The 26,398-nt window shown below is 51.8% G+C and overlaps 2 protein-coding genes and 4 pseudogenes across 2 annotated transcripts; all 6 read right to left on the bottom strand.

The window, feature by feature from the left end:
- Window positions 1-4,812: 4,812 nt before the first annotated feature.
- On the bottom strand, window positions 4,813-5,591 carry LOC130141394 (feather beta keratin-like; annotated as a pseudogene).
- Window positions 5,592-8,374: 2,783 nt separating this feature from the next.
- On the bottom strand, window positions 8,375-9,341 carry LOC130141367 (feather beta keratin-like). Its single transcript, XM_056322292.1, is given in 3 exon segments — window positions 8,375-8,912; window positions 9,236-9,274; window positions 9,276-9,341. Coding segments are annotated over 3 exon segments (426 nt in total). The 3' UTR covers window positions 8,375-8,591.
- Window positions 9,342-12,611: 3,270 nt separating this feature from the next.
- LOC130141396 (feather beta keratin-like) lies at window positions 12,612-13,573 on the bottom strand (annotated as a pseudogene).
- A 3,273-nt stretch (window positions 13,574-16,846) lies between these two features.
- LOC130141398 (feather beta keratin-like) lies at window positions 16,847-17,808 on the bottom strand (annotated as a pseudogene).
- Window positions 17,809-21,061: 3,253 nt separating this feature from the next.
- On the bottom strand, window positions 21,062-22,045 carry LOC130141405 (feather beta keratin-like; annotated as a pseudogene).
- A 3,253-nt stretch (window positions 22,046-25,298) lies between these two features.
- Window positions 25,299-26,282, bottom strand: LOC130141386 (feather beta keratin-like). Its single transcript, XM_056322329.1, is given in 3 exon segments — window positions 25,299-25,853; window positions 26,177-26,215; window positions 26,217-26,282. Coding segments are annotated over 3 exon segments (426 nt in total). The 3' UTR covers window positions 25,299-25,532.
- Window positions 26,283-26,398: the final 116 nt, after the last annotated feature.

Consider the following 26,398-nt stretch of genomic DNA (forward strand, 5'->3'; position numbering starts at 1 on the left):
AGGGACCTTTAAAAATCACCTAGTTCCACCCCCCTTGCACAGGTATTCTACTCATTCACTTTGTAAATCTTTATTGTTATTAGGATTTGCTAAGTCACTTAGCATGTCTGAAAGCCCACATTTGAATAAATTTATATCACCATTTCAAGGATCTATATAGCCAACTCAGGACTCCAGAAATACCTGCAATTCTAACAGCAAAAAATCTACTTTTTAAAAAGAAAAATTCTTCCCCCAGAACAATCCAGCAACTAGAGAACACTGTGGAGGAAAAAGAACAGCAATCAAATTGTACGAAGGCAAGAATACAGCAAATAGAAAAAGAGAAGTAGATTTGAACTAACCTTGTTCACAAAAGAGGAAAAAGGTAAGAGAAGTGGTAGGAAGGACCTTGAGTTGAGTTAGCTTTTATACTGCATCTCAGATGGCCTGAGGACCACAGACATCCTTTGTGCATGAAATTATTTACCAACGAGTATGTCCTGAACGCAAAATGCTTCCAACTGATTAAATGTCTTTTCCTCACTGTTTATTACTTTGTTTTGATTTCCTTATCTCCTGACAGACATATTCCGTCATACAAGTTGCTCTCATCTTCTGGTATTATGGACCAAATTTATTTCAGTGCCACCTTTCAGTCACAAAAAAATTTATGCTCCAGTGTATGTTTCACTTTAGTCATTAGGAAAAATACTAAGAAGAATGTATACAATATACAATTCATCATTCAAAGTTGTTCTTTTATTAAAAATTTGAGTGTAAATCCTTAGTAAATTCCGGTCTCCACCAGTGTTTACAAAGTTGTGATTCCAGCCAAGCATAAGAACAATCTAGACTGAACTCCTGTGTTTTGTGAAGGCCCTGCAAAAAAAACCCGAGCATGTGCACACCTGAAATCCTACTGAATCTGATGAGAGAGAATTACAGCCCTTTGTGAAATTGAGAAAAAAAAAAAACTATTCTATCATACCAGATTTGGATAGTAGCACACTACTACTGCAGTAACACAGGCTGAGGCACAGCTGCTAGCACACAAGGACAGTAAAATGTGAATTATCAGTTCTTTTACAAAGGGAACCTATAACTCCCTTCTGTACCATCTCAGACCACAAACATGAATAGCACTTCACACGTCATCTTGAGGAAACACACGGATTTTAAACTATTTTGAGGTATTGCCCTTGCACAAGCTTAAGTGTGGAGTCATTGGAGGAAAAAACCACACAAAGGGCTATTTGCCATTGTATTTTTTTCCCTTGCTTCCCTCATTTACACTGCAGACTGATGGAAGTTCATTGGGTAAGTGGAATATATATACAAAATTTTAATATGTTTTTTAACTTCACTGTGCAGTCTCTCTCCTGTACAAGCTGCAGGGTTTGAACTTCTCCTTGGAGACGAGGTATTAAATAGTGTGCATGAGGATTCATAGAGATCTGGGAAACAAAAGTTCTTGTCTTAGTTTCCTAAAGAAGAAAGGCATTAAAGTCCTTCACAATTTTCATTAACAATGTGCTGATTCACAGAATTAAGTTATCAAACTGTTCATGATATATAACGAGGTTTTAATGCCCTCATCATCCACCCGATGGGATGTCTCTAAAACCTCTGAACCAAGATCATTCTTTGCCATCTGTAAGCCCACACATAGGTTTATACATTCACAAAGTGAAGCCATTTGTATTTTAACAGACTATGGAAACCAGCCTTGAACAATTTAAAAACAAAAATAAAAATCAGCCTTTTATAAAGTTTTACACAGATTTTCATACTTCAATAAAATTATCTAAAGGAACCCATGTACACTCTGAAGTATTTCCCTTCCTTTCCAGACCTAAACAGTGCTACCAACCCATAAACATGTAAACATGTACATTTTTGAAATACAAATTCTTCTGTAGCATCAGGTGCTTGCTGGCAACCTGGGGAATTTATTTTCCTGTACACTTGTAACAATAGCCACAGTTTTCAACACTTCTGCTTCCTTTTATTAACATGAGAGCTTCTATCTGGTATAGTACCTCGTATTTTAAAAACAAACTCATCAGAGATCACTGCAGTATTTCCAAAAAGACTCCTGAACTGTCTCCTGACCATGGCTCAGCTCCAGATTAGTCTGACTGCCTCAAAGAACTCATCCAAGAGGCTTGAAGTCCTCCTTGGAGATCTCCTCAGAGATTTTTTTAAAAGATGGTGAACAAGTTAACCGGCAATTGTTCTTAAGTGGGTCAGACAGGAAATTGCACACAAAGAGTTTTAGAAAATGTCTTGAATGTAATCTTAGATTGTGCTCCTGAGACACCCACAAGCTAACAAATTGCTGAGGAGCTGGAAAAAAGTCTTTATTAGACTGAGCATGCAGTAATTTCATGTTGACACTCACAGTCAGTATAAAAGTACCATAAATTAAAAGTACCCATAATTTGTGAAGATGAAAGATTTTTTTATGGGTAGAGTATGCTTCTCATGCAATGCCAGGCTGAACGCAGACTGGAAAACAAAAGCAAAACAATTTCATTATCAAGAAAAGGTTCCAACTGCAAAAATATGTGTGGGAACTAACTCATGCAAAAAAGGATGTCTCAATTGTCTCATACATTCATAAACATCCATATGCATAGTTATTGTACCAATTTCTTCAGTCTTAAAGTACAAACGTGGCTTTCAAATTTATGTTCACATTCTTCAGGAGCTCTAACGCTAATGATTTAGTAAAGGCTTCAACATCATGCACAAACACAGCATGATGCCATGCTGTCTGAAGATGGCTAGTGCCAGGACACTGCTTGCTTTTCTTCTTTTAAATCAGCAAGCCTAGATTTAGGGGCTTATGGCAGAGAGTAGTTCTCCAAGCTTCTTCATTCACAACAAGCAACACAAAATGTACCTTTCAGGACATGCTGTTGTTGTACATAGGCCACTTAATGGGATATTTCATCCTCCTGAAATTCATTGCTGTACTCTTTAGGCTACATGTCCGTTTGCATTATAGAAAGTTGCCTTCCTGCCACCAAGAATGAAGCCATTCTTTGATGTACATCAGAGTGAAATCAGTGATCCCTCATAGATCTGAGCGAATAACTAATTACTTCAGTCATACCAATTCTGTCAACAGGGCACTATATGCTTGTGCATGCATTGCAGTCCTTTGTATTATTTGTTTAGAAAATACGCTCATAGAAACCAATATTTAAGTAAAGACTCTACTCAGTTTCATACCTATGGATTTCCCATCTTTCATACTTTTTTGCTGCCTCAAGCCACAACCTAAAAGGGGGCATATACTATCTTATCTCTAAACTATATTTTACCCTCGTCTAGAAAATTTGTATGCAAGTAATTCTTAAGTAAAGAGAACATAAGTGTAAAACATTCGGGGGGGGAAAAAATAAACCTACATCTTTTCCCATACTGTGTGGACATTTGGACTGGTTCCCACACTGAACTTGAATGCCGGTATCTTCCCACTGGTTCCTCCACTATTTCTGTCTCAGCACTATGAAACTTTAATTACACAACTCTCATTCTTACTGCTTTCCTCTGCTGTGTCCTGCAGGATCCCAAGTAGCTCCAGGGGGAGAGCAAAGGAGTTGATACAATAAAAAACTTGGATAATTTTCTCAAAGTCTATGTGCCTAATGACAAAGGTATTCTTTATTGTTCTTTAATGACTCTTACTTGCACACAATGTGCTGAATTTTAACACCTTTGAGAAAATTCCCAGATGGTGAGCAACAGGATTAAAACCAAACTGATCTTAAGGGAAATACCTATGGCCATTCGTCTAGTTTTTCACTCACATAATTTTTCCTCTATATTATGAGTCCTTGTGTGGATTAGCTAAGGAATAATACTTCTCAGATTTTGTTTCAGGCTTGAAAGAGAGGACCTCAAAGCCCATCATAAAAATTTATTAATGATACAATAATATAAAGAGTCTTATTACTCTAATAAGGTTTGAACACTCACATCACCTTTAAAGTCTTGAGTGAAGAGCACTAAAAGTGTATAATGGTTTAAACATCAAAGTCTGGTAGCATTCAATCTAACCAAAAATATACACCCAAATATTACTTCTGAAACAATTATTATGCATTTTCAAATTCTCAGAGTTTAAAAGATGTCAATTCAGCGATAAGCTCTAAACCTGAAATAGCACAATTTTACTTTTAAAAACAGAAGTGCAAAAAAATTTGGAAAAAAACCCTAGCAAAAGATATATATATATATGTAAACCATTTCAATGCTTCACCAGAGCGTGAACAATGATATTATTCTTATTATATAGACTGAGGTAAATATTCAATTCGCATTTTCCATTGAGAAGGTAGTCTGCATAGTTTTTTTCCATATAGTGAAAAATTCCACCTTGAGGGAATGAAAAAGTGAGAAGAAAACCACACATAAACTGAAATTTTTATGCAGCATCAGTTTAATGATAGACAAGTAGCATTCCGCAAAAAAAAAAACGGAATATATATATGTATATATAAAAATAAATGAAAGAAGCCATGTAAACCATTCCAACTAAAAGACAGCAAGCAAGATTCCACTATTCCTTAATTCCTGAATAAACCCCTCTACTGATCATTTAAAAGTACACCATTATAACAAGACAATGTGAGATTAAAATCACAGATGAAAGGAAAGCCATCAAAAGTAGGAATTTCAATAACAAGAAAATATGGCCATGTGTCCAGATAGAACCGTAATTCCTCCTTTGCAGGAGGGCACGCGGGTGCTCAGCCCATCTGGAAACGCTGGCCAGCAGCTCCGTCCTCAGTCCGGCACCTGGCTTTGGGCTTCCCGGTCAATGCACTCGCTGGACGTCCGGCCCGGCTTTAGCAGGGCAGGCATCTTCTGCTCGTGTAGCGGCCACCAAGGCCAGAGAGGCTAAAGCCCCCGGAGTTGATGGGCACTCCCTCCTCACTCAGGATGCTGCCCACAGCAGCGGAGGTGCTGGATCCCACGGCGGTGTTCTGGGGGAAGGAGCTGAGGATGGGTCCGGGCAGGGTCACCACCACGGGAGAGGGCTGGATCACCACGCGGGAGTCCTGGCACTGCCTGACGCAGGGCTCGTTGCAGCTGTTGGCAAGCGGGGTTGGGCCACAGGGGCGGCACAGATCGTAGCAGGACATGGCTGAGGGACGGAGGTGCACCTGGGAGGGAGGGCACGGAAAGCACACGCAGCATGAGAGGGGCAGCCTGACAGCCTGCTCGGCAAGAGCAACGCCACAGGCTGGGGAGCAGGGAAAGCCTGCGTTTGGGAGAAGAGAGGTTCAAGAGCCCAGAGCCCACAGGGAGCCTGGAAAACAAAGCCCAGGATCTTCTCCGAGAGAAGTGCAGCAGACAGTAAGGTGGACAGAGACACTGGGAGCACGATGAAGGAGCAAGGCTCTCAACAAAAGCTACACCGAGACAAAGGGACAAAGAGGAGAAGAAGAGAAAGAGGAGAGTGAGGCAAAGGTGTTTGCAGCTCACCTTGTTCACCAAGGAGGAGAAGGCAGGAGAAGTGGATGAGGATACCTGCAGCTGGACTGGCTTTTATACTGCTCCAGACCGCCCCAGGCCCAGAGGCACCCTTTGTGCATGTAATGTGTTTACCAACAAGCCCATCTTGCATGCAAAACTTCTCAATTAAAGAAATGAGAACACTGCTTATGTTCCCTGCAACGCTGCCTTTTCATTTCCCTGTTTATGGCATGGCCATTCAGCCACACAGGCTCCTTTCATCTGATGGTATGAGACGCCAAAACATTTCAGGGAAAATGAAACGGAAGAAAAAGAAGAAGGATCCCTCCGCACAATAAGTGAGCAAGGAACATCCACAGACAGGAGACAGGTGCAGCCCAGAGACCAGCTCAACCATCAAGTTCATGGATGAAGCAGGACTGGCATCAAGCAGGACAGTCAGTCCCCACACCAGGAGCAGACCCAGTCACAGTGACCTGGTCCAACAGAGCTCACTGAATCCTGACCAGGGCCATAGTGTCCAGACACGCCCAAGGAGAGGCTGGCACATCAGTGGGTTCCTTGCACTCAGGATCAAGGGGGTTCGTGGTCAGTCATAAGCCAGCCTGCAAAGGAGCAGGAGGCTTACAGTCCTGCCAGCCAGCTGAGGAAAGGGCTAAAGGCCAGGACAGAGCTTGAATAAAGGTCTGGGTCAAAGGGAAGAGGGAGGAGAGAGAGACCGCAGGTGAGGCTGAGCAGAGCCATCGGCCTTGTTGGTACTGCACTCAGGTCACTGATGGGCAAGAGGAGGGTATCTCCTGTGCACCTGGCACAAAGGACACCAGCTCCACCTGTCACAGCAGTAGGGAGAAGGACTTGTTCCTGCAAGAAAGGATTTCATAAATAAATATAAATATTTTTAATTTTATTTTTATAAATAAAAATACATACATTTATTTTCCATAAATGCAAGATAGGTCTCTTCTTCTAAGGCTCATTTCCATCACGTCCCTGACCCAGAAAATTCACAGGTAGTGTCTCCTGCCAGGCCTTGCTACTCCCACTGTCAGCACCTATGGCAAGGCCCTGCCCAAAGGCTCCAGTGCCCGGCCACAGCCCGCTCTGGTCACGTCCTGCAGATGCCGCCTTCCCTCCCTGGTACCATCTTCTCACCCCACCTTGCTCCTGCTGGCAGCTCAGCCTGGCTCAGGAGCGTTGCTGGGGAGGGCATTTCCTGAGGGCCTTCCTGCGGAGCAGGGCACAGGGGCCTTGCGGTGGCAGCTGTCCTGCAGGGAAGACAGGCCTTGAGCCATGGCAAAAGGCACTGTAGGGGTTCACGCAGCGTATGGGACAGAACAGGAGGTGCCCCTCTCTCCACCTGAAACAGGACAGGGGCACGGGATAAAAACACCAGTTGTGGAGGACTAGAGCACGCTGGAGCAAGGCAGAAGCAGTTGTCCTCTCCCACATCTCCTGTGGCAGGAGCAACCACCACATCCCGGTGGAGTAGGCCCCACCAACTACACGCCGCCTCCATGCACCAGCAAAGTCACTTTCCTCCCTGACATCTGAGGTCTTGCAATTCAGGGCAGAAGGGCAGGAAGAGACAATGGCTGCATCGTGGAGGGTGCCTTCTTTCCTTCCCCTGCTGTGCAAGGGAACGAGAGGGACTTGCTAAATGCCCACATTTCACTGTCATGGCCCACAGGCCACGTGGCCTCCCAAGCAGGGACTGTGGTGCTGTGCCAGTGTTGCTGAGGTCTTGAGAAAAACGGCCTGGTGGGCACAAAGAGGTGGCCTGTGGGCAGAAGTGAAGGTTCACAATTCCATTGGCATCTGGCACACATCAAGCACCTCTTGGAGCTATTGAAAACATGGCAAGGGATATGCCATTAGCCACAAAGGTATGGTGTTCAGGACCAAGTGATGTGGGTGGCCTCAGGAAGGACATACCGCATATAAAACGAGTCCCATACAACTGTGGGAGAGAGGGTTAAATGGAGAAGGAGCAGCGTGGTCTGACCTCTGGAGGAAGGAGATACAGCACAGACAGTAGAATCTAACCCACAGTAAAGCCTTGTGGCAGCCTAATAGTTTGTTTGTGCTGCAACAAAGCTTTACCGTTGGTTAGATCAAGGGTCCTCAAACTAAGGTCCGTGGGCCAGATACAGCCCCCCAGGGCCCTCAGTCCAGCCCCCGGTATTTACAGAATTCCACCACCAGGAGTTGGGGGGAAACCAAGCAGCCACAGATGACTTCCTACTACTTAATCCACATACCAGGCCCTGTTTAAAAAGTTTGAGGACCCCTGGGTCAGGCTCTACTACCTGTTCAGCAGCACCTTCCACCAGAGGTCAAACAACACTGAAACTCCTACACCTGACCACACACTCCTCAGGGCTACTTAACCACTTAGCGGGAACAAGCTACAGCTGCACACCATCCAGGACAATCAACCCCCTGCCTCTGAGGCAAGGCCACAGCTACATGTTATCAATGTCAATCAACCCACTGCCTTCATTCCTCTACGCCATACAAGTGACCATTTCAGCTAAACACCAACCCCCAATCCCCCAGGAATAATAGAAATGCACAACATTCCTTCAGCCACACATTTCCCTGTATACCATCCCATCTCCCTCTGAACAGTTTGGCTGGGCATCCCAGGAGGGAAGGAACATGAGGAGACATCAAGTTACAATGCAGCATCAGCTTTAATGAGTCTAAAGAGAGAAACAAAGCAGTGTGTGTTGGAAGGGACACGGTCCAGGCTGCTACAAGGGCAGTGACAGCCAGGCATGCCCTCACAGCAATGGGACTCATGTCATGAATACACATGGGGAGAGGGTGATGAGCAGGACCCCTCTCAGCTTGCTTCAGGATGAACCCATGGCACAGGACAGCACGAGGCATCAGGGCATCATGAAATGGAGAAGAAAGCGGGAGGAGAAGGAGATGACAACACCAGCTGGCCGTGTTTCCAGACAGCCCAGGATGGCACCTGGCTTCCTTCCCTCCTTTGCAGGAGGGCACGCGGGTGCTCAGCCCATCTGGAAACTCTGGCCAGCAGCTCCGTCCTCAGTCCGGCACCTGGCTTTGGGCTTCCCGGTCAATGCACTCGCTGGACGTCCGGCCCGGCTTTAGCAGGGCAGGCATCTTCTGCTCGTGTAGCGGCCACCAAGGCCAGAGAGGCTAAAGCCCCCGGAGTTGATGGGAACTCCTTCAGCACTCAGGATGCTGCCCACAGCAGCGGAGGTGCTGGATCCCACGGCGGTGTTCTGGGGGAAGGAGCTGAGGATGGGTCCGGGCAGGGTCACCACCACGGGAGAGGGCTGGATCACCACGCGGGAGTCCTGGCACTGCCTGACGCAGGGCTCGTTGCAGCTGTTGGCAAGCGGGGTTGGGCCACAGGGGCGGCACAGATCGTAGCAGGACATGGCTGAGGGACGGAGGTGCACCTGGGAGGGAGGGCACGGAAAGCACACGCAGCATGAGAGGGGCAGCCTGACAGCCTGCTCGGCAAGAGCAACGCCACAGGCTGGGGAGCAGGGAAAGCCTGCGTTTGGGAGAAGAGAGGTTCAAGAGCCCAGAGCCCACAGGGAGCCTGGAAAACAAAGCCCAGGATCTTCTCCGAGAGAAGTGCAGCAGACAGTAAGGTGGACAGAGACACTGGGAGCACGATGAAGGAGCAAGGCTCTCAACAAAAGCTACACCGAGACAAAGGGACAAAGAGGAGAAGAAGAGAAAGAGGAGAGTGAGGCAAAGGTGTTTGCAGCTCACCTTGTTCACCAAGGAGGAGAAGGCAGGAGAAGTGGATGAGGATACCTGCAGCTGGACTGGCTTTTATACTGCTCCAGACCGCCCCAGGCCCAGAGGCACCCTTTGTGCATGTAATGTGTTTACCAACAAGCCCATCTTGCATGCAAAACTTCTCAATTAAAGAAATGAGAACACTGCTTATGTTCCCTGCAACGCTGCCTTTTCATTTCCTTGTTCATGACATGGCCGTTCAGCCACACAGGCTCCTTTCAAGTGACGGTATTAGAGGCCAAAATATTTCTGGGCCGCTGACACAGAACCAAAGAAAAAAGATTAAGGCAAAGAGAAGGAAACAGCGTAATTCGCCGGACGATGCCAACATCTTGCCCTCCTGGCGCTGGTTTTCAGATTTTGGCCCACCAAATGCAGCCTCATCGCCTTGTAAACCTTTCATTGAAGGCCAGGCTTCCAACAAGCTTCCCATGGGAGGCCAGTCAGCTTTCCCTATCGACCAGCTCAGGCTGCCTGAGGCACCAGCTTCCCAAGCACGCCAGCTCTGCCCTTGGGCTTTAGCCCTTCCTTGATACTGAGCGTTGCTCTCGGCAGAAATAAGCCTAGCTCTTTTCTCTCTCAGCTCTGTCAGCAGCATCTAGAGGTCCCCAGTCCCCACCACAGGCACCTTTCGGAAAGAAGGATGTTGCTCTGACACAACCAGGTATTGTTTGCCATTCCTGGTAGACTGGCATGCACCCCCAGAACAAGGCACCTGCTGGGGACTAAATACAAGCCCTTTCCTCCTCCTCCTCCTCCTCCTCACGGTCCATGACTCAGCTTCTGCTGTGGCTCCGCATACTGGCAGGACAGCACATGCAGTTCCAAACTCTCAGCAAGATTTCCATGCAACACATCACTCTCCACAGAAACAAGCGAGGGCTGGCAGTGCCAGCAAGGACAGCCTGGAGAGCAGCAGGTGTCAGGATCTCCCCAGGGATGCATTCCAAGGGAAGGATTCCATGCTCGGCACAAGTGTTCCCAGGGCAGAAAGCCAGCTGAATGTCCCCAACAGGAATGAAAGCCCAGCTTGGGGCACAAGCCGCATTCCTCTGACACCCCAGCCATGTCCTCACTGCAAGGAGTCCTTCCCCAATTAGGCTGGGACTCCACCAGGGACAGGCAGCTCTCTAATCACACGGGCGCGGGCCAAATTCCTCATTTAAGGTGATGAAGAGAACTTAGAAGTCACGTTGGTTAAAATGATGACAGTGAAAGCCCATCAAAGTAGAAACGCTGCCAGGGGTCAGTGAGAGCCAATTGCTCCCTGCTGGCTGAGAGCCAGGAGGTGAGATGACAACAAGGCCAGGAGGGCAGCAGCCTCACTAGCAATGGCCCCGTTGCACAGTAAGTGAGCAAGGAACATCCACAGACAGGAGACAGGTGCAGCCCAGAGACCAGCTCAACCATCAAGTTCATGGATGAAGCAGGACTGGCATCAAGCAGGACAGTCAGTCCCCACATCAGGAGCAGACCCAGTCACAGTGACCTGGTCCAACAGAGCTCACTGAATCCTGACCAGGGCCGTAGTGTCCAGACACGCCCAAGGAGAGGCTGGCACATCAGTGGGTTCCTTGCACTCAGGATCAAGGGGGTTCGTGGTCAGTCATAAGCCAGCCTGCAAAGGAGCAGGAGGCTTACAGTCCTGCCAGCCAGCTGAGGAAAGGGCTAAAGGCCAGGACAGAGCTTGAATAAAGGTCTGGGTCAAAGGGAAGAGGGAGGAGAGAGAGACCGCAGGTGAGGCTGAGCAGAGCCATCGGCCTTGTTGGTACTGCACTCAGGTCACTGATGGGCAAGAGGAGGGTATCTCCTGTGCACCTGGCACAAAGGACACCAGCTCCACCTGTCACAGCAGTGGGGAGAAGGACTTGTTCCTGCAAGAAAGGATTTCATAAATAAATATAAATATTTTTAATTTTATTTTTATAAATAAAAATACATACATTTATTTTCCATAAATGCAAGATAGGTCTCTTCTTCTAAGGCTCATTTCCATCACGTCCCTGACCCAGAAAATTCACAGGTAGTGTCTCCTGCCAGGCCTTGCTACTCCCACTGTCAGCACCTATGGCAAGGCCCTGCCCAAAGGCTCCAGTGCCCGGCCACAGCCCGCTCTGGTCACGTCCTGCAGATGCCGCCTTCCCTCCCTGGTACCATCTTCTCACCCCACCTTGCTCCTGCTGGCAGCTCAGCCTGGCTCAGGAGCGTTGCTGGGGAGGGCATTTCCTGAGGGCCTTCCTGCGGAGCAGGGCACAGGGGCCTTGCGGTGGCAGCTGTCCTGCAGGGAAGACAGGCCTTGAGCCATGGCAAAAGGCACTGTAGGGGTTCACGCAGCGTATGGGACAGAACAGGAGGTGCCCCTCTCTCCACCTGAAACAGGACAGGGGCACGGGATAAAAACACCAGTTGTGGAGGACTAGAGCACGCTGGAGCAAGGCAGAGGCAGTTGTCCTCTCCCACATCTCCTGTGGCAGGAGCAACCACCACATCCCGGTGGAGTAGGCCCCACCAACTACACGCCGCCTCCATGCACCAGCAAAGTCACTTTCCTCCCTGACATCTGAGGTCTTGCAATTCAGGGCAGAAGGGCAGGAAGAGACAATGGCTGCATCGTGGAGGGTGCCTTCTTTCCTTCCCCTGCTGTGCAAGGGAACGAGAGGGACTTGCTAAATGCCCACACTTCACTGTCATGAAGGCCACGTGGCCTCCCAAGCAGGGACTGTGGCGCTGTGCCAGTGTTGCTGAGTACTTGAGAAAAGGGCCTGGTGGGCACAAAGAGGTGGCCTGAGAGCCAAGTGAAAGTTTGCAATTCCATTGGCATCTGGCACACATCAAGCACCTCTTGGAGCCATTGAAAACATGGCAAGAGATATGCCAAGAGCCACAAAGGTATGGTGTTCAGAACCCAGGAAGGTGGGTGGCCTCAGGAAGGACATACCACGTATAAAAAGTCACATACAACTTAAAATTTCCATTGGACACATACCCCCAATTCCAAAGGAATGATGCAAGAGCAACACATACTTTCAGCCTCAACTTTGCCCTGTATACCATCCCATCTCCCTCTGAACAGTTTGGCTGGGCATCCCAGGAGGGAAGGAACATGAGGAGACATCAAGTTACAATGCAGCATCAGCTTTAATGAGTCTAAAGAGAGAAACAAAGCAGTGTGTGTTGGAAGGGACACAGTCCAGGCTGCTACAAGGGCAGTGACAGCCAGGCATGCCCTCACAGCAATGGGACTCATGTCATGAATACATGGGGAGAGGGTGATGAGCAGGACCCCTCTCAGCTTGCTTCAGGATGAACCCATGGCACAGGACAGCACGAGGCATCAGGGCATCATGAAATGGAGAAGAAAGCGGGAGGAGAAGGAGATGACAACACCAGCTGGCCGTGTTTCCAGACAGCCCAGGATGGCACCTGGCTTCCTTCCCTCCTTTGCAGGAGGGCACGCGGGTGCTCAGCCCATCTGGAAACTCTGGCCAGCAGCTCCGTCCTCAGTCCGGCACCTGGCTTTGGGCTTCCCGGTCAATGCACTCGCTGGACGTCCGGCCCGGCTTTAGCAGGGCAGGCATCTTCTGCTCGTGTAGCGGCCACCAAGGCCAGAGAGGCTAAAGCCCCCGGAGTTGATGGGCACTCCCTCCTCACTCAGGATGCTGCCCACAGCAGCGGAGGTGCTGGATCCCACGGCGGTGTTCTGGGGGAAGGAGCTGAGGATGGGTCCGGGCAGGGTCACCACCACGGGAGAGGGCTGGATCACCACGCGGGAGTCCTGGCACTGCCTGACGCAGGGCTCGTTGCAGCTGTTGGCAAGCGGGGTTGGGCCACAGGGGCGGCACAGATCGTAGCAGGACATGGCTGAGGGACGGAGGTGCACCTGGGAGGGAGGGCACGGAAAGCACACGCAGCATGAGAGGGGCAGCCTGACAGCCTGCTCGGCAAGAGCAACGCCACAGGCTGGGGAGCAGGGAAAGCCTGCGTTTGGGAGAAGAGAGGTTCAAGAGCCCAGAGCCCACAGGGAGCCTGGAAAACAAAGCCCAGGATCTTCTCCGAGAGAAGTGCAGCAGACAGTAAGGTGGACAGAGACACTGGGAGCACGATGAAGGAGCAAGGCTCTCAACAAAAGCTACACCGAGACAAAGGGACAAAGAGGAGAAGAAGAGAAAGAGGAGAGTGAGGCAAAGGTGTTTGCAGCTCACCTTGTTCACCAAGGAGGAGAAGGCAGGAGAAGTGGATGAGGATACCTGCAGCTGGACTGGCTTTTATACTGCTCCAGACCGCCCCAGGCCCAGAGGCACCCTTTGTGCATGTAATGTGTTTACCAACAAGCCCATCTTGCATGCAAAACTTCTCAATTAAAGAAATGAGAACACTGCTTATGTTCCCTGCAACGCTGCCTTTTCATTTCCTTGTTCATGACATGGCCGTTCAGCCACACAGGCTCCTTTCAAGTGACGGTATTAGAGGCCAAAATATTTCTGGGCCGCTGACACAGAACCAAAGAAAAAAGATTAAGGCAAAGAGAAGGAAACGGCGTAATTCGCCGGACGATGCCAACATCTTGCCCTCCTGGCGTTGGTTTTCAGATTTTGGCCCACCAAATGCAGCCTCATCGCCTTGTAAACCTTTCATTGAAGGCCAGGCTTCCAACAAGCTTCCCATGGGAGGCCAGTCAGCTTTCCCTATCGACCAGCTCAGGCTGCCTGAGGCACCAGCTTCCCAAGCACGCCAGCTCTGCCCTTGGGCTTTAGCCCTTCCTTGATACTGAGCGTTGCTCTCGGCAGAAATAAGCCTAGCTCTTTTCTCTCTCAGCTCTGTCAGCAGCATCTAGAGGTCCCCAGTCCCCACCACAGGCACCTTTCGGAAAGAAGGATGTTGCTCTGACACAACCAGGTATTGTTTGCCATTCCTGGTAGACTGGCATGCACCCCCAGAACAAGGCACCTGCTGGGGACTAAATACAAGCCCTTTCCTCCTCCTCCTCCTCCTCCTCCTCACGGTCCATGACTCAGCTTCTGCTGTGGCTCCGCATACTGGCAGGACAGCACATGCAGTTCCAAACTCTCAGCAAGATTTCCATGCAACACATCACTCTCCACAGAAACAAGCGAGGGCTGGCAGTGCCAGCAAGGACAGCCTGGAGAGCAGCAGGTGTCAGGATCTCCCCAGGGATGCATTCCAAGGGAAGGATTCCATGCTCGGCACAAGTGTTCCCAGGGCAGAAAGCCAGCTGAATGTCCCCAACAGGAATGAAAGCCCAGCTTGGGGCACAAGCCGCATTCCTCTGACACCCCAGCCATGTCCTCACTGCAAGGAGTCCTTCCCCAATTAGGCTGGGACTCCACCAGGGACAGGCAGCTCTCTAATCACACGGGCGCGGGCCAAATTCCTCATTTAAGGTGATGAAGAGAACTTAGAAGTCACGTTGGTTAAAATGATGACAGTGAAAGCCCATCAAAGTAGAAACGCTGCCAGGGGTCAGTGAGAGCCAATTGCTCCCTGCTGGCTGAGAGCCAGGAGGTGAGATGACAACAAGGCCAGGAGGGCAGCAGCCTCACTAGCAATGGCCCCGTTGCACAGTAAGTGAGCAAGGAACATCCACAGACAGGAGACAGGTGCAGCCCAGAGACCAGCTCAACCATCAAGTTCATGGATGAAGCAGGACTGGCATCAAGCAGGACAGTCAGTCCCCACATCAGGAGCAGACCCAGTCACAGTGACCTGGTCCAACAGAGCTCACTGAATCCTGACCAGGGCCGTAGTGTCCAGACACGCCCAAGGAGAGGCTGGCACATCAGTGGGTTCCTTGCACTCAGGATCAAGGGGGTTCGTGGTCAGTCATAAGCCAGCCTGCAAAGGAGCAGGAGGCTTACAGTCCTGCCAGCCAGCTGAGGAAAGGGCTAAAGGCCAGGACAGAGCTTGAATAAAGGTCTGGGTCAAAGGGAAGAGGGAGGAGAGAGAGACCGCAGGTGAGGCTGAGCAGAGCCATCGGCCTTGTTGGTACTGCACTCAGGTCACTGATGGGCAAGAGGAGGGTATCTCCTGTGCACCTGGCACAAAGGACACCAGCTCCACCTGTCACAGCAGTGGGGAGAAGGACTTGTTCCTGCAAGAAAGGATTTCATAAATAAATATAAATATTTTTAATTTTATTTTTATAAATAAAAATACATACATTTATTTTCCATAAATGCAAGATAGGTCTCTTCTTCTAAGGCTCATTTCCATCACGTCCCTGACCCAGAAAATTCACAGGTAGTGTCTCCTGCCAGGCCTTGCTACTCCCACTGTCAGCACCTATGGCAAGGCCCTGCCCAAAGGCTCCAGTGCCCGGCCACAGCCCGCTCTGGTCACGTCCTGCAGATGCCGCCTTCCCTCCCTGGTACCATCTTCTCACCCCACCTTGCTCCTGCTGGCAGCTCAGCCTGGCTCAGGAGCGTTGCTGGGGAGGGCATTTCCTGAGGGCCTTCCTGCGGAGCAGGGCACAGGGGCCTTGCGGTGGCAGCTGTCCTGCAGGGAAGACAGGCCTTGAGCCATGGCAAAAGGCACTGTAGGGGTTCACGCAGCGTATGGGACAGAACAGGAGGTGCCCCTCTCTCCACCTGAAACAGGACAGGGGCACGGGATAAAAACACCAGTTGTGGAGGACTAGAGCACGCTGGAGCAAGGCAGAGGCAGTTGTCCTCTCCCACATCTCCTGTGGCAGGAGCAACCACCACATCCCGGTGGAGTAGGCCCCACCAACTACACGCCGCCTCCATGCACCAGCAAAGTCACTTTCCTCCCTGACATCTGAGGTCTTGCAATTCAGGGCAGAAGGGCAGGAAGAGACAATGGCTGCATCGTGGAGGGTGCCTTCTTTCCTTCCCCTGCTGTGCAAGGGAACGAGAGGGACTTGCTAAATGCCCACACTTCACTGTCATGAAGGCCACGTGGCCTCCCAAGCAGGGACTGTGGCGCTGTGCCAGTGTTGCTGAGTACTTGAGAAAAGGGCCTGGTGGGCACAAAGAGGTGGCCTGAGAGCCAAGTGAAAGTTTGCAATTCCATTGGCATCTGGCACACATCAAGCACCTCTTGGAGCCATTGAAAACATGGCAAGAGATATGCCAAGAGCCACAAAGGTATGGTGTTCAGAACCCAGGAAGGTGGGTGGCCTCAGGAAGGACATACCACGTATAAAAAGTCACATACAACTTAAAATTTCCATTGGACACATACCCCCAATTCCAAAGGAATGATGCAAGAGCAACACATACTTTCAGCCTCAACTTTGCCCTGTATACCATCCCATCTCCCTCTGAACAGTTTGGCTGGGCATCCCAGGAGGGAAGGAACATGAGGAGACATCAAGTTACAATGCAGCATCAGCTTTAATGAGTCTAAAGAGAGAAACAAAGCAGTGTGTGTTGGAAGGGACACAGTCCAGGCTGCTACAAGGGCAGTGACAGCCAGGCATGCCCTCACAGCAATGGGACTCATGTCATGAATACATGGGGAGAGGGTGATGAGCAGGACCCCTCTCAGCTTGCTTCAGGATGAACCCATGGCACAGGACAGCACGAGGCATCAGGGCATCATGAAATGGAGAAGAAAGCGGGAGGAGAAGGAGATGACAACACCAGCTGGCCGTGTTTCCAGACAGCCCAGGATGGCACCTGGCTTCCTTCCCTCCTTTGCAGGAGGGCACGCGGGTGCTCAGCCCATCTGGAAACTCTGGCCAGCAGCTCCGTCCTCAGTCCGGCACCTGGCTTTGGGCTTCCCGGTCAATGCACTCGCTGGACGTCCGGCCCGGCTTTAGCAGGGCAGGCATCTTCTGCTCGTGTAGCGGCCACCAAGGCCAGAGAGGCTAAAGCCCCCGGAGTTGATGGGCACTCCCTCCTCACTCAGGATGCTGCCCACAGCAGCGGAGGTGCTGGATCCCACGGCGGTGTTCTGGGGGAAGGAGCTGAGGATGGGTCCGGGCAGGGTCACCACCACGGGAGAGGGCTGGATCACCACGCGGGAGTCCTGGCACTGCCTGACGCAGGGCTCGTTGCAGCTGTTGGCAAGCGGGGTTGGGCCACAGGGGCGGCACAGATCGTAGCAGGACATGGCTGAGGGACGGAGGTGCACCTGGGAGGGAGGGCACGGAAAGCACACGCAGCATGAGAGGGGCAGCCTGACAGCCTGCTCGGCAAGAGCAACGCCACAGGCTGGGGAGCAGGGAAAGCCTGCGTTTGGGAGAAGAGAGGTTCAAGAGCCCAGAGCCCACAGGGAGCCTGGAAAACAAAGCCCAGGATCTTCTCCGAGAGAAGTGCAGCAGACAGTAAGGTGGACAGAGACACTGGGAGCACGATGAAGGAGCAAGGCTCTCAACAAAAGCTACACCGAGACAAAGGGACAAAGAGGAGAAGAAGAGAAAGAGGAGAGTGAGGCAAAGGTGTTTGCAGCTCACCTTGTTCACCAAGGAGGAGAAGGCAGGAGAAGTGGATGAGGATACCTGCAGCTGGACTGGCTTTTATACTGCTCCAGACCGCCCCAGGCCCAGAGGCACCCTTTGTGCATGTAATGTGTTTACCAACAAGCCCATCTTGCATGCAAAACTTCTCAATTAAAGAAATGAGAACACTGCTTATGTTCCCTGCAACGCTGCCTTTTCATTTCCTTGTTCATGACATGGCCGTTCAGCCACACAGGCTCCTTTCAAGTGACGGTATTAGAGGCCAAAATATTTCTGGGCCGCTGACACAGAACCAAAGAAAAAAGATTAAGGCAAAGAGAAGGAAACGGCGTAATTCGCCGGACGATGCCAACATCTTGCCCTCCTGGCGTTGGTTTTCAGATTTTGGCCCACCAAATGCAGCCTCATCGCCTTGTAAACCTTTCATTGAAGGCCAGGCTTCCAACAAGCTTCCCATGGGAGGCCAGTCAGCTTTCCCTATCGACCAGCTCAGGCTGCCTGAGGCACCAGCTTCCCAAGCACGCCAGCTCTGCCCTTGGGCTTTAGCCCTTCCTTGATACTGAGCGTTGCTCTCGGCAGAAATAAGCCTAGCTCTTTTCTCTCTCAGCTCTGTCAGCAGCATCTAGAGGTCCCCAGTCCCCACCACAGGCACCTTTCGGAAAGAAGGATGTTGCTCTGACACAACCAGGTATTGTTTGCCATTCCTGGTAGACTGGCATGCACCCCCAGAACAAGGCACCTGCTGGGGACTAAATACAAGCCCTTTCCTCCTCCTCCTCCTCCTCCTCCTCACGGTCCATGACTCAGCTTCTGCTGTGGCTCCGCATACTGGCAGGACAGCACATGCAGTTCCAAACTCTCAGCAAGATTTCCATGCAACACATCACTCTCCACAGAAACAAGCGAGGGCTGGCAGTGCCAGCAAGGACAGCCTGGAGAGCAGCAGGTGTCAGGATCTCCCCAGGGATGCATTCCAAGGGAAGGATTCCATGCTCGGCACAAGTGTTCCCAGGGCAGAAAGCCAGCTGAATGTCCCCAACAGGAATGAAAGCCCAGCTTGGGGCACAAGCCGCATTCCTCTGACACCCCAGCCATGTCCTCACTGCAAGGAGTCCTTCCCCAATTAGGCTGGGACTCCACCAGGGACAGGCAGCTCTCTAATCACACGGGCGCGGGCCAAATTCCTCATTTAAGGTGATGAAGAGAACTTAGAAGTCACGTTGGTTAAAATGATGACAGTGAAAGCCCATCAAAGTAGAAACGCTGCCAGGGGTCAGTGAGAGCCAATTGCTCCCTGCTGGCTGAGAGCCAGGAGGTGAGATGACAACAAGGCCAGGAGGGCAGCAGCCTCACTAGCAATGGCCCCGTTGCACAGTAAGTGAGCAAGGAACATCCACAGACAGGAGACAGGTGCAGCCCAGAGACCAGCTCAACCATCAAGTTCATGGATGAAGCAGGACTGGCATCAAGCAGGACAGTCAGTCCCCACATCAGGAGCAGACCCAGTCACAGTGACCTGGTCCAACAGAGCTCACTGAATCCTGACCAGGGCCGTAGTGTCCAGACACGCCCAAGGAGAGGCTGGCACATCAGTGGGTTCCTTGCACTCAGGATCAAGGGGGTTCGTGGTCAGTCATAAGCCAGCCTGCAAAGGAGCAGGAGGCTTACAGTCCTGCCAGCCAGCTGAGGAAAGGGCTAAAGGCCAGGACAGAGCTTGAATAAAGGTCTGGGTCAAAGGGAAGAGGGAGGAGAGAGAGACCGCAGGTGAGGCTGAGCAGAGCCATCGGCCTTGTTGGTACTGCACTCAGGTCACTGATGGGCAAGAGGAGGGTATCCCCTGTGCACCTGGCACAAAGGACACCAGCTCCACCTGTCACAGCAGTAGGGAGAAGGACTTGTTCCTGCAAGAAAGGATTTCATAAATAAATATAAATATTTTTAATTTTATTTTTATAAATAAAAATACATACATTTATTTTCCATAAATGCAAGATAGGTCTCTTCTTCTAAGGCTCATTTCCATCACGTCCCTGACCCAGAAAATTCACAGGTAGTGTCTCCTGCCAGGCCTTGCTACTCCCACTGTCAGCACCTATGGCAAGGCCCTGCCCAAAGGCTCCAGTGCCCGGCCACAGCCCGCTCTGGTCACGTCCTGCAGATGCCGCCTTCCCTCCCTGGTACCATCTTCTCACCCCACCTTGCTCCTGCTGGCAGCTCAGCCTGGCTCAGGAGCGTTGCTGGGGAGGGCATTTCCTGAGGGCCTTCCTGCGGAGCAGGGCACAGGGGCCTTGCGGTGGCAGCTGTCCTGCAGGGAAGACAGGCCTTGAGCCATGGCAAAAGGCACTGTAGGGGTTCACGCAGCGTATGGGACAGAACAGGAGGTGCCCCTCTCTCCACCTGAAACAGGACAGGGGCACGGGATAAAAACACCAGTTGTGGAGGACTAGAGCACGCTGGAGCAAGGCAGAGGCAGTTGTCCTCTCCCACATCTCCTGTGGCAGGAGCAACCACCACATCCCGGTGGAGTAGGCCCCACCAACTACACGCCGCCTCCATGCACCAGCAAAGTCACTTTCCTCCCTGACATCTGAGGTCTTGCAATTCAGGGCAGAAGGGCAGGAAGAGACAATGGCTGCATCGTGGAGGGTGCCTTCTTTCCTTCCCCTGCTGTGCAAGGGAACGAGAGGGACTTGCTAAATGCCCACACTTCACTGTCATGAAGGCCACGTGGCCTCCCAAGCAGGGACTGTGGCGCTGTGCCAGTGTTGCTGAGTACTTGAGAAAAGGGCCTGGTGGGCACAAAGAGGTGGCCTGAGAGCCAAGTGAAAGTTTGCAATTCCATTGGCATCTGGCACACATCAAGCACCTCTTGGAGCCATTGAAAACATGGCAAGAGATATGCCAAGAGCCACAAAGGTATGGTGTTCAGAACCCAGGAAGGTGGGTGGCCTCAGGAAGGACATACCACGTATAAAAAGTCACATACAACTTAAAATTTCCACTGGACACATACCCCCAATTCCAAAGGAATGATGCAAGAGCAACACATACTTTCAACCTCAACTTTGCCCTGTATACCATCCCATCTCCCTCTGAACAGTTTGGCTGGGCATCCCAGGAGGGAAGGAACATGAGGAGACATCAAGTTACAATGCAGCATCAGCTTTAATGAGTCTAAAGAGAGAAACAAAGCAGTGTGTGTTGGAAGGGACACGGTCCAGGCTGCTACAAGGGCAGTGACAGCCAGGCATGCCCTCACAGCAATGGGACGCATGTCATGGATACACATGGGGAGAGGGTGATGAGCAGGACCCCTCTCAGCTTGCTTCAGGATGAACCCATGGCACAGGACAGCACGAGGCATCAGGGCATCATGAAATGGAGAAGAAAGCGGGAGGAGAAGGAGATGACAACACCAGCTGGCCGTGTTTCCAGACAGCCCAGGATGGCACCTGGCTTCCTTCCCTCCTTTGCAGGAGGGCACGCGGGTGCTCAGCCCATCTGGAAACTCTGGCCAGCAGCTCCGTCCTCAGTCCGGCACCTGGCTTTGGGCTTCCCGGTCAATGCACTCGCTGGACGTCCGGCCCGGCTTTAGCAGGGCAGGCATCTTCTGCTCGTGTAGCGGCCACCAAGGCCAGAGAGGCTAAAGCCCCCGGAGTTGATGGGAACTCCCTCCTCACTCAGGATGCTGCCCACAGCAGCGGAGGTGCTGGATCCCACGGCGGTGTTCTGGGGGAAGGAGCTGAGGATGGGTCCGGGCAGGGTCACCACCACGGGAGAGGGCTGGATCACCACGCGGGAGTCCTGGCACTGCCTGACGCAGGGCTCGTTGCAGCTGTTGGCAAGCGGGGTTGGGCCACAGGGGCGGCACAGATCGTAGCAGGACATGGCTGAGGGACGGAGGTGCACCTGGGAGGGAGGGCACGGAAAGCACACGCAGCATGAGAGGGGCAGCCTGACAGCCTGCTCGGCAAGAGCAACGCCACAGGCTGGGGAGCAGGGAAAGCCTGCGTTTGGGAGAAGAGAGGTTCAAGAGCCCAGAGCCCACAGGGAGCCTGGAAAACAAAGCCCAGGATCTTCTCCGAGAGAAGTGCAGCAGACAGTAAGGTGGACAGAGACACTGGGAGCACGATGAAGGAGCAAGGCTCTCAACAAAAGCTACACCGAGACAAAGGGACAAAGAGGAGAAGAAGAGAAAGAGGAGAGTGAGGCAAAGGTGTTTGCAGCTCACCTTGTTCACCAAGGAGGAGAAGGCAGGAGAAGTGGATGAGGATACCTGCAGCTGGGCTGGCTTTTATACTGCTCCAGACCGCCCCAGGCCCAGAGGCACCCTTTGTGCATGTAATGTGTTTACCAACAAGCCCATCTTGCATGCAAAACTTCTCAATTAAAGAAATGAGAACACTGCTTATGTTCCCTGCAACGCTGCCTTTTCATTTCCTTGTTCATGACATGGCCGTTCAGCCACACAGGCTCCTTTCAAGTGACGGTATTAGAGGCCAAAATATTTCTGGGCCGCTGACACAGAACCAAAGAAAAAAGATTAAGGCAAAGAGAAGGAAACGGCGTAATTCGCCGGACGATGCCAACATCTTGCCCTCCTGGCGTTGGTTTTCAGATTTTGGCCCACCAAATGCAGCCTCATCGCCTTGTAAACCTTTCATTGAAGGCCAGGCTTCCAACAAGCTTCCCATGGGAGGCCAGTCAGCTTTCCCTATCGACCAGCTCAGGCTGCCTGAGGCACCAGCTTCCCAAGCACGCCAGCTCTGCCCTTGGGCTTTAGCCCTTCCTTGATACTGAGCATTGCTCTCGGCAGAAATAAGCCTAGCTCTTTTCTCTCTCAGCTCTGTCAGCAGCATCTAGAGGTCCCCAGTCCCCACCACAGGCACCTTTCGGAAAGAAGGATGTTGCTCTGACACAACCAGGTATTGTTTGCCATTCCTGGTAGACTGGCATGCACCCCCAGAACAAGGCACCTGCTGGGGACTAAATACAAGCCCTTTCCTCCTCCTCCTCCTCCTCCTCCTCACGGTCCATGACTCAGCTTCTGCTGTGGCTCCGCATACTGGCAGGACAGCACATGCAGTTCCAAACTCTCAGCAAGATTTCCATGCAACACATCACTCTCCACAGAAACAAGCGAGGGCTGGCAGTGCCAGCAAGGACAGCCTGGAGAGCAGCAGGTGTCAGGATCTCCCCAGGGATGCATTCCAAGGGAAGGATTCCATGCTCGGCACAAGTGTTCCCAGGGCAGAAAGCCAGCTGAATGTCCCCAACAGGAATGAAAGCCCAGCTTGGGGCACAAGCCGCATTCCTCTGACACCCCAGCCATGTCCTCACTGCAAGGAGTCCTTCCCCAATTAGGCTGGGACTCCACCAGGGACAGGCAGCTCTCTAATCACACGGGCGCGGGCCAAATTCCTCATTTAAGGTGATGAAGAGAACTTAGAAGTCACGTTGGTTAAAATGATGACAGTGAAAGCCCATCAAAGTAGAAACGCTGCCAGGGGTCAGTGAGAGCCAATTGCTCCCTGCTGGCTGAGAGCCAGGAGGTGAGATGACAACAAGGCCAGGAGGGCAGCAGCCTCACTAGCAATGGCCCCGTTGCACAGTAAGTGAGCAAGGAACATCCACAGACAGGAGACAGGTGCAGCCCAGAGACCAGCTCAACCATCAAGTTCATGGATGAAGCAGGACTGGCATCAAGCAGGACAGTCAGTCCCCACATCAGGAGCAGACCCAGTCACAGTGACCTGGTCCAACAGAGCTCACTGAATCCTGACCAGGGCCGTAGTGTCCAGACACGCCCAAGGAGAGGCTGGCACATCAGTGGGTTCCTTGCACTCAGGATCAAGGGGGTTCGTGGTCAGTCATAAGCCAGCCTGCAAAGGAGCAGGAGGCTTACAGTCCTGCCAGCCAGCTGAGGAAAGGGCTAAAGGCCAGGACAGAGCTTGAATAAAGGTCTGGGTCAAAGGGAAGAGGGAGGAGAGAGAGACCGCAGGTGAGGCTGAGCAGAGCCATCGGCCTTGTTGGTACTGCACTCAGGTCACTGATGGGCAAGAGGAGGGTATCTCCTGTGCACCTGGCACAAAGGACACCAGCTCCACCTGTCACAGCAGTGGGGAGAAGGACTTGTTCCTGCAAGAAAGGATTTCATAAATAAATATAAATATTTTTAATTTTATTTTTATAAATAAAAATACATACATTTATTTTCCATAAATGCAAGATAGGTCTCTTCTTCTAAGGCTCATTTCCATCACGTCCCTGACCCAGAAAATTCACAGGTAGTGTCTCCTGCCAGGCCTTGCTACTCCCACTGTCAGCACCTATGGCAAGGCCCTGCCCAAAGGCTCCAGTGCCCGGCCACAGCCCGCTCTGGTCACGTCCTGCAGATGCCGCCTTCCCTCCCTGGTACCATCTTCTCACCCCACCTTGCTCCTGCTGGCAGCTCAGCCTGGCTCAGGAGCGTTGCTGGGGAGGGCATTTCCTGAGGGCCTTCCTGCGGAGCAGGGCACAGGGGCCTTGCGGTGGCAGCTGTCCTGCAGGGAAGACAGGCCTTGAGCCATGGCAAAAGGCACTGTAGGGGTTCACGCAGCGTATGGGACAGAACAGGAGGTGCCCCTCTCTCCACCTGAAACAGGACAGGGGCACGGGATAAAAACACCAGTTGTGGAGGACTAGAGCACGCTGGAGCAAGGCAGAGGCAGTTGTCCTCTCCCACATCTCCTGTGGCAGGAGCAACCACCACATCCCGGTGGAGTAGGCCCCACCAACTACACGCCGCCTCCATGCACCAGCAAAGTCACTTTCCTCCCTGACATCTGAGGTCTTGCAATTCAGGGCAGAAGGGCAGGAAGAGACAATGGCTGCATCGTGGAGGGTGCCTTCTTTCCTTCCCCTGCTGTGCAAGGGAACGAGAGGGACTTGCTAAATGCCCACACTTCACTGTCATGAAGGCCACGTGGCCTCCCAAGCAGGGACTGTGGCGCTGTGCCAGTGTTGCTGAGTACTTGAGAAAAGGGCCTGGTGGGCACAAAGAGGTGGCCTGAGAGCCAAGTGAAAGTTTGCAATTCCATTGGCATCTGGCACACATCAAGCACCTCTTGGAGCCATTGAAAACATGGCAAGAGATATGCCAAGAGCCACAAAGGTATGGTGTTCAGAACCCAGGAAGGTGGGTGGCCTCAGGAAGGACATACCACGTATAAAAAGTCACATACAACTTAAAATTTCCACTGGACACATACCCCCAATTCCAAAGGAATGATGCAAGAGCAACACATACTTTCAACCTCAACTTTGCCCTGTATACCATCCCATCTCCCTCTGAACAGTTTGGCTGGGCATCCCAGGAGGGAAGGAACATGAGGAGACATCAAGTTACAATGCAGCATCAGCTTTAATGAGTCTAAAGAGAGAAACAAAGCAGTGTGTGTTGGAAGGGACACGGTCCAGGCTGCTACAAGGGCAGTGACAGCCAGGCATGCCCTCACAGCAATGGGACGCATGTCATGGATACACATGGGGAGAGGGTGATGAGCAGGACCCCTCTCAGCTTGCTTCAGGATGAACCCATGGCACAGGACAGCACGAGGCATCAGGGCATCATGAAATGGAGAAGAAAGCGGGAGGAGAAGGAGATGACAACACCAGCTGGCCGTGTTTCCAGACAGCCCAGGATGGCACCTGGCTTCCTTCCCTCCTTTGCAGGAGGGCACGCGGGTGCTCAGCCCATCTGGAAACTCTGGCCAGCAGCTCCGTCCTCAGTCCGGCACCTGGCTTTGGGCTTCCCGGTCAATGCACTCGCTGGACGTCCGGCCCGGCTTTAGCAGGGCAGGCATCTTCTGCTCGTGTAGCGGCCACCAAGGCCAGAGAGGCTAAAGCCCCCGGAGTTGATGGGAACTCCTTCAGCACTCAGGATGCTGCCCACAGCAGCGGAGGTGCTGGATCCCACGGCGGTGTTCTGGGGGAAGGAGCTGAGGATGGGTCCGGGCAGGGTCACCACCACGGGAGAGGGCTGGATCACCACGCGGGAGTCCTGGCACTGCCTGACGCAGGGCTCGTTGCAGCTGTTGGCAAGCGGGGTTGGGCCACAGGGGCGGCACAGATCGTAGCAGGACATGGCTGAGGGACGGAGGTGCACCTGGGAGGGAGGGCACGGAAAGCACACGCAGCATGAGAGGGGCAGCCTGACAGCCTGCTCGGCAAGAGCAACGCCACAGGCTGGGGAGCAGGGAAAGCCTGCGTTTGGGAGAAGAGAGGTTCAAGAGCCCAGAGCCCACAGGGAGCCTGGAAAACAAAGCCCAGGATCTTCTCCGAGAGAAGTGCAGCAGACAGTAAGGTGGACAGAGACACTGGGAGCACGATGAAGGAGCAAGGCTCTCAACAAAAGCTACACCGAGACAAAGGGACAAAGAGGAGAAGAAGAGAAAGAGGAGAGTGAGGCAAAGGTGTTTGCAGCTCACCTTGTTCACCAAGGAGGAGAAGGCAGGAGAAGTGGATGAGGATACCTGCAGCTGGACTGGCTTTTATACTGCTCCAGACCGCCCCAGGCCCAGAGGCACCCTTTGTGCATGTAATGTGTTTACCAACAAGCCCATCTTGCATGCAAAACTTCTCAATTAAAGAAATGAGAACACTGCTTATGTTCCCTGCAACGCTGCCTTTTCATTTCCTTGTTCATGACATGGC

This window comes from Falco biarmicus, chromosome 19 (genome assembly GCF_023638135.1).
Source record: "Falco biarmicus isolate bFalBia1 chromosome 19, bFalBia1.pri, whole genome shotgun sequence".
Taxonomy (NCBI): domain Eukaryota; kingdom Metazoa; phylum Chordata; class Aves; order Falconiformes; family Falconidae; genus Falco; species Falco biarmicus.